The sequence below is a fragment of the Miscanthus floridulus genome, chromosome 1 (genome assembly GCF_019320115.1).
Source record: "Miscanthus floridulus cultivar M001 chromosome 1, ASM1932011v1, whole genome shotgun sequence".
Taxonomy (NCBI): domain Eukaryota; kingdom Viridiplantae; phylum Streptophyta; class Magnoliopsida; order Poales; family Poaceae; genus Miscanthus; species Miscanthus floridulus.
This window is the reverse complement of record NC_089580.1, coordinates 54,246,643-54,254,886: the sequence shown is the minus strand read 5'-3', so window position 1 is coordinate 54,254,886 and position 8,244 is coordinate 54,246,643. Positions and strand designations below refer to the sequence as shown.

The 8,244-nt window shown below is 49.7% G+C and overlaps 1 protein-coding gene across 1 annotated transcript; it reads left to right on the top strand.

Annotated features, from left to right (window-relative positions):
- The first annotated feature begins 5,592 nt into the window (after nt 1-5,592).
- LOC136456977 (uncharacterized) lies at nt 5,593-5,934 on the top strand. Its single transcript, XM_066457000.1, has one exon. The coding sequence runs from the start codon at nt 5,593-5,595 to the stop codon at nt 5,932-5,934; it is 342 nt and encodes a 113-aa protein (XP_066313097.1).
- Nucleotides 5,935-8,244: the final 2,310 nt, after the last annotated feature.

Sequence of the window (8,244 nt, the reverse complement as noted above, 5' to 3'; positions counted from 1 at the left end):
ACCAAGTTCTAATAACCTAAGATAAAGTTGTTCATCTTCAGTAAGAGGTCTAGCACCTGCAACTAACAATTTATCTTAATTAGCCTAGCATCTAAATCATCACATCAACTCATATAAAGCAACCAAGTCATTCACTGCACTCAACATTTTTTAGGCTGCAAACAGTAGCTACAAGTTTGATCCATAACTGGAGTTCTATAGATCCAAATATCATGATTTAAGACTTTCTGGAAAGCTTATAAAAGTGTCTACAACTTTTATTTAATCACCAAAGACTAATTCAAACTCAAACTAGGTCACCCAGACTGATCTTCCAAAACTGTCTGTGAATTCCAGAGAGTAGGCAGTTGGGAGTGCTGTCTTCCAACTGAGATAATTCTCAAACTACTAGGCCAAATATCTTGAAACTTTGACACAAGCTAGATAAACAATTTTCCTACAACTTTGTTATTGACCAACTTCACAGCAAACATCAAATTCACCGGTTAATCTGCTGAACTCTAAAATCTGTCCAGAAAGTCACTATAATAGAATTATAGCGAAAATAATATTTCATTACATACACGAGTAGCACCATGAGTACTACCAATGTTACCAATAGTTAACATACATCAAATGAACATAAGCAAACATCGCCCTTCCTAAATAAATTATTTTCCTTCCTTTATTAATTTACTTAGATACTTAGGTTAAATAAGAAACACATATCCAAAGTGTACAGAAAATTCCACAAAAATTACAGTAGCTTATACATGTCACCAATAGGCTACTACATAAATTTCACATCATTTGAACAAGTATCACATCCTACACAAAAATGACAAGGCATAAAAGCTTAAAATGGCATAATTAGGAAACCTTAGTGAAAAGTGTCAAGCAACAGATTTCATATTTTTCCTAGCATCCTTAAGGTACTAGGATGCTACCCACAAAGTTTCATGGTCATAGGATTCCTAGATAATTTACAAAAAATTACACAAGTATCAATCAATGATAAAAGAAAAATCTATAACTCAAAAACCATGCATTCAATAACTCTCAAATTTTTATCAGAGCTTCTACTAAACAAGAATAGCTTACCCACAAAATTTCATAATTTTTGGATCACAGAAACTCAAGATATAATTAAAACAAGTTTGCATGCATTTAAAAACACATTTCAAGTTCCTATTTAATTCATCCAAAATTTCTACCTCATGTGCTCATGTCATATTTTTCTTAAATACTAGACTTCACTGTGATTCTACCAAAATTTGAATCACACCATTTGGGTCTACCAAACACCAGCTATCAATTTTACAAAATTGCATTCAAAACTGCACAAATGAACTATCCTTTCACATAAACTATCACTGACGCGTGGGACCCGCGGATCAGTGGACCCCGCCAGTCAGCGACTGAAAACAGGGGATGGCGCACGCGACGGCGCGGAAATGGCGTAGCTCGCCGGCGGCTACATCTTCGGCGAGGCCAATGGCACAGGCGTGTTCCTAGCGACGATACGCACCTACCCATACCCTTTCCCCAACCGCTACCACGCTCTAGCTATGATGGCGTCGGCAATGGCGGACGGCGGCGAGGTCGCTGCGGCACTCCGGTGACGGCGAGCCCCCATCGCCCCACCCAAGCTCGGTACGAGCTTCCCGGTGTCACTACGGAGCTAGAGAGGTAGGAAACAGAGGGTGAGAAGAACCCTAGCTAGCAAGACCATGGCGGCTTCGAGCTCCGGCGAGGGTGCGCACATGGCAGCGGCGGCGGAAAAGAACAATGTGCCCTCACCTCGACTCGAAAGGCTCAGCTAAGAGGTGGAGGAGGTAGAGGAGGTCGCGGCGGAGCTTTGAGCTAGCTGGAGGCAGCGTTTTTGCGGCGGCGAGCGAGCTGGGCGACGGCGCGGCTTGCTCGGCAACGGCGGAGGCGCGGCGCTTGGTTCTGGCGAACGGGCGAGGTGAGACGCGGTGCAGGCGAAGCAAATAGGCTAGACAGCAGGCGCGTGGCATCATCGTGTCTGCGATGGCCTGACCAGCAGGGCCAACGCCGGTGTACGGGCTCCACTTGGCGCGCTCGGCCAGACGGCGGTCGGCCACGACTTGAATGGCCGAAGCCCTGTAGCTCTGTTTCAGTCGAGTCACCAACGTCTGACAGCTCAACTAGATGACTATCAAACGCATAAAAGGTGGCGAGTTAGCAGGATCCTCTTGAAGCAATGATGTAGAGCTACTATAGGGCTACGATTGTTCTATAGAAACCTTTAGCTAATTCGCAACGAATAACGAGTTACATCAAACCAAAGTCGGCTCCATCAAACTGGAAATGCATTAAACACTTAGAAAAATTCTAAGTGTAGAATCAGCACTGATTTCTGGCTTGTGGGCCCAAATTGAACATGTTGTGCACATTTTCATGACTTGGCTTCTAAACAAAGTTTGTTCCTTATAAAATTTGCTACAACTTTGCTTTAGGTTGCTCAGACATGCAAACACTCTAAGTTGTACTTTTTAAACAGTCAAAGATAAGAGCTCTAGGGTCAACACAAGTCAAGCTATTACTTGGAAGTGTAATTAGGCAAGATGGTCAACATGAACATTGTTGCTAATGACATTCTAAGTGTAGCTAAGTTGTTTAAGAGGACATTTGACACACACATTTGCATAAACCACACATGAGCACTCACCAATTGCTAGCATAGAACCAAACAATTCAAATGAAACACACATGAAATGATACTTTCATCATGGTATGATGCTTATGAATGAGATGATAATGCACATGCTCAAGTGATGCAAGTGTTTTAGTGCAACCATAACACTAAGGTGTTACAGGGCACGCCTTTAGGGTGCAGCACCCTGTATATTTCATCAGTGAGGTATTATCCGACTCCAAAACCAGCTACTCCCAAATCCAGAAACTCCTCTACACCGTCCTCATCACCAAGAGGAAGCTATGCCACTACTTCGAGTCACACCCTGTGATAGTCATGATGTTGTTCCCCCTCGGTGAGGTCGTCCGTAGCCAGGATGCTACAGGGAGAACCGCAAAATAGGCACTAGAGCTGATGGATCAGGGCATTACTTATGCCCCCCGAACAGCGATCAAATCCTAGGTACTAGCTGACTTCATCACAGAGTGGACCGAGGTCCAGATGCCACCAGCAGTCATCGATCAAGAGTACTGGACGATGTACTTCGACGGATCACTGATAAAAAAGGGCGCCGGCGCGGGACTAGTCTTCATATCTCCCCTCGGGGTCCGCATGAGGTACATGGTTCGGCTCCATTTCCCCTCATCAAACAATACCGTAGAATACGAAGCGCTCATCAATGGCCTACGAATCACCATCGAGCTAGGCATCCGACGCCTCGACGTCAGGGGCGACTCCTAGCTGGTCGTCAACCAGGTCATGAAAGAGTCGAGCTGCCACGACGCCAAGATGGAGGCATACTGCCAAGAAGTCCGACGGCTGGAGGATAGATTCGATGGCCTCGAACTCAATCACATCCCAAGGCGCCTCAATGAAGCAGCCGACACACTCGCGAAAGCAGCATCCGGCTGAGAGCCAGTCCCAGTAGGCGTCTTCGCCAGCGATCAACACAAACCTTCGGTACACCACGTGGGGTCGGAACAGGCCGACGATGGTCCATCCAGTCTGACCCCAAGGACCGATCCGCCAACTACTCCGCCTGACCCCGAGGTCATGGAGCTCGAAGAGGACCCAGCAGCAGAGTCCGACCCTCTCGATGACTGGAGAACGCTTTACCTCGACTACCTCCTCCGCAACATACTACCAGCAGACAAGACAGAAGCCCGATGACTCGCGCGCCTCGCCAAGTCCTTCGTTCTTGTAGAGGGTGAACTCTACAAATGGAGTCACGTCGGGATCCTGCAGCTCTGTATCCCTAGCGAACAGGGAAAACTTCTGTTGGGCGATATCCACGGTGGGGTCTGCGGTCATCATGCCGCACCAAGGACTTTGGTTGGGAATGCATTCCGACAAGGCTTCTACTGGCCCACCGCAGTAGCCGATGCCGAGCAAATTGTACGCACCTGCGAAGGATGTCAGTACTATGCTCGGCAGACTCACCTCCCAGCCCAGGCGCTCTAGATGATCCCCATCACGTGGCCTTTCGTGGTCTAGGGCTCGACCTGGTTGGGCCACTCAAAAAGGCGCCCGGGGGCTTCACCCAACTGCTTGTCACCATAGACAAGTTTACAAAATGGATTGAAGCTCGACCGATCTCCACGATCAAATCCGAGCAAGCTATGCTGTTCTTCCTCGACATCATCCATCGCTTTGGAATACCAAACTCCATCATCACAGACAACGGCACGTAGTTCACCGGTAGGAAATTCATTCGATTCTGTGATGAACAAGACATCCGGATCGATTGGGCAGCCGTCATGCACCCCTGGATGAACGGGCAGGTCGAGCGCGCAAACAGCATGCTCCTGCAAGGCCTTAAGCCTAGAATTTTCAACCAGTTGAACAAGTTCGGTGCGCGCTGGCTTGCTGAGCTCCCGGCCGTGCTCTGGAGCCTAAGGACAACTCCTAGCCGGGCCACCGGCTACACACCCTTCTTCATGGTCTACGGTTCCGAGGCTGTTCTCCCAACAGACCTTGACTATGGAGCACCAAGAATCAAAGCGTACGACGAACAGGGGGCCAAGGCATCCCACCAGGACGCCATGGACCAGCTAGATGAGGCCCGCGACATCGCCCTCCTCCGTTCAGCTAAGTACTAGCAGGCGTTGCGATGGTACCACAGCCGACTGGTGCGGGGTCGAGCCTTCAACGTCGGGGACCTCGTCCTCTGCCTTGTGCAGAGCAACAAGGACCGCCACAAACTCTCCCAGCCCTAGGAGGGGCCCTACATCATCGCGGAAGTACTTCGCCCGGGCGCCTATAGGTTGAAAACCATCAACGGCGAGGTCTTCACCAACGCCTGGAACATTGAGCAGCTACGTCGTTTTTACCCTTAAATAAACGCATGTTTTTCCTTATCAGTCTTTGTCTTTACAAAACCCCGATCTTTAGTGACATCCGACCCCTGCAAATTGTGAGGGGCCGGACCTCACTCGGGGGGCTGATACAAGTACAAGCACGTTTATCTTACAAATACTTCCTGTATTATCTTTGAAAACTTTATCTAAGTTTTCCGTTCTCCTCGTAAACAAGTCCTAAGGACTAAGATTTTGGGAACAAATTCTAAGTACAACTGGTAGGACTGCGGGAGACCCACGCCCCAGCGGCTACAACCTCTTTGCTCACCAACATGATCAGAATCGATTCGCCCACACTCCTAGTTTCTTACGACTTAAACCATGGGAAGGGTCGGAGGGCACAAAAACCTCTTTTACAGAAAGAGGAAGCTGAAAAGCTATTTGCCATAACAAAAGATAAAAATTTGTTCATTTTTGAACAAATTCGCCACTTACAAAGTGATTTCATCATGAAAAGGACTAATATACTCGTAAATTCAGAGGACTGTTTACTCGGGGGCTCCCCCACAAATTTATTCAATTACAGTCTCTGCCTAGCTTTACTACAAGTACTACTGCTGTCGCCGCGCCATGCTCTCCATCGGCAATGCCCGAGGCATGTACACGGGCCAGTTCGTCTACTGCGGCCACCACGTCACGCTCTCCATCGGCGACGTCCTGCCGCTCCGCAGGATCCTCGAAGGCACCGTCATCTGCAACGTCGAGAACCACACCGTCGACGGTGGCGCCCCTCCACCGGGGACTACGCCATCGTCATCAGCCGCAACCCCGACAACAGCGTCTGGACAGGGGGCGTCCACCACCAAAGGAAGGCCGCAACAAGCAACGGTGAGGACAACAACGCTCGGCACCCTCCAGTGCTCCTCCTCCTTCAAAGGCAGCGACCCCTTCTTGGCAAAAGCGACCCGCACCATCTCATCTATGTTGGATAACCTCTAGCTCGACATCGCGCTCCGGAATCACGAGCGGACCTGTGAGTTTATCTCTCCCTGGCATTACCCTCTCTTACTTAGGAACTGATACATTCGGTTGAAAGGAAGGAGAAGAGGTGGCGGTTCGAAGGTTGGTGAGGAGGTGCGGCGAGAACTCTTCCCCCTCCCTATTTAAAGAGGGGGCTTGACAGCTAAGGAAAGGCGAAAGGTTGGGACGAAAAAACTCTCTCCCTTCCCCTACTTGAATGCGAAATCAATGCTGACAAAAAACTGAGGGGACGCGCCAGAACTGACAAGACGCGCTCTGGTCGACGAGGCGCCCCTAGTCAAATGGGATGCTGCCTGGGTATGGCCCACCACTAGCCCGCCCCGAGCACGGCAATTAAGGTGCACACGTGGGCAGGCGACCCTTTGCCTCCCCATGTAGGACCACGGAACGATCCGACGACGGGACCTCTGTGAAAGGGCGCCCAACGGGTCTCCTAGGTCGACCGTGCGGCCTAGGAGAGACGATGGACGAATGTCCAAAGAAAGATAAGCATCTCTGCCTTCTTACTTTACACGTTAAAATTCATTACCGAGCTTCCGACCCCGCCAAACGGCAGGGACACGGACATCACTCGGGGGCTGTCGAGGGTGTCTACCAGTCTAGACATCCTCCTCACCTGACCCCTCCATATGCTTGAAACCAGGGGCGTGGGATACGGGCATAGAACTTTGAGTAAAACTAGACGACCTAGCAGACCCTACGCCCCAGTAGCTACGGTGTTTCTGTTCACCAGAATAATCGAACTCACCGTCCCCCGCATCTCTAGCTTCGGCATCTGCCTTCTCAAGAAGGGTTCGGAGGGGTCCACCTACAGAATCTCCCCTAAAGGAGAAGCTGTCAGGTTGCCCAAGTCAATCGAACGGCTCAGACCGCCACCGAGATACAAAAACAAAGAATAGCGATTCTTATGCAGGTTATTCCAACCTCATTGCAAACATCAGGGCCCGAACCCTTCACGAACACATCTGGTAGGAGCTTTCCGTCACTCATGCCACCAAGGTAACGTTACCGACCCCGCCTTCATTTCGATTAAATTATACATTCAAACATTGCATATGCAAAACATTGCATCCCAACGCTTCGTGTCGCGTCATGAAACGACAGTCACCTCATTCGATATGGGTGGCAGTAGGCCAAGGTTCGAAGGCCGGCCCATGAAGGACTCGAGGCCGCCTCGTGCCAAACAGAGCCAGGGAGAAATAACTGAGACGAGCCCCAGCGGCCCTGCCCGACCCCGCTTAGAAGCGGACAGGGGCGTCTCAACCTTTTCTTGTTCGATTCTAACCCCGAGCTAAACCCACATAATCTCCATCGAGGAGAGGTCATCGGGCCACCTGAGCCTATCGAATGGCTCGAGCATCTGCCGGGAGGCAGGTTAAGAAGTTGTGGAGTGCCACCAGAGGGCTCTGCCAACCCCATCAGCAAATGATGGCCCCGGATTCCACACGAGCATACCCGTTAGCGAGCTCATTGAGCGCGACACTCGAGCCGTCGAGGCAAGTGTCGTCTACTCAGCCCCTCCGATTGCGGAAATCGAGGACGGGGTAACGCGCGAAACACGGCCGACCCCTATCAGACCCTAATAGGGCTCAGGGGCTCGAGCCGCTCGATGCAGGGATAGAGGTTCAAAGGCCCCCTTTGCCGAGCCCATAGAGTCCCCATTTAGGGAATTCTGTTGGAAGGCAGAGCGGGGAATAGTGGAACACCATCCGAGGACTTTGCTGACCCTGTCACAAAACCACGGAATAAGATTCCGTCTGAACATCCCCGTTGGCAAGCTCATCGGGCACACCGTCGCTCCGGTCTCTAGTAACACCCGACCCTAGCAACTGCAAGGGGTCAGATCTCACTCAGGGGCTGGTAAAGCTATGGCTACCTCCCTTCCTTTTTCGAAACAATCATTACATCAGACTCCCTCCTTGCATCAAGACTAGTGGCAAGGTTCGAGGGAACAGATTGGTAAGACCGCAAAAAACCGAATGCCTAGACGGCTATGGTATGTTTTGCCCAAGTAGCATAATCCAAATCTTTTTTCCTGAAAGCATCACCGGCCTTGTGGCCTTAGACAAAGGGAAGGGTCGGATCGAATAAACACTCTTTTTGCAAAAAAGGGAAGAAGGTGAAATCAAATAAAACGAAATTATGAAGCAAAATCACAAAATTGCTTCCAGACTCAAAAGTACCGACAATTGTTCACATATTACATATAAGTGTTGTTCAAATTTATTCGACTAACTACTTCCACGAAGGGAGAACCATTTCTTTCAG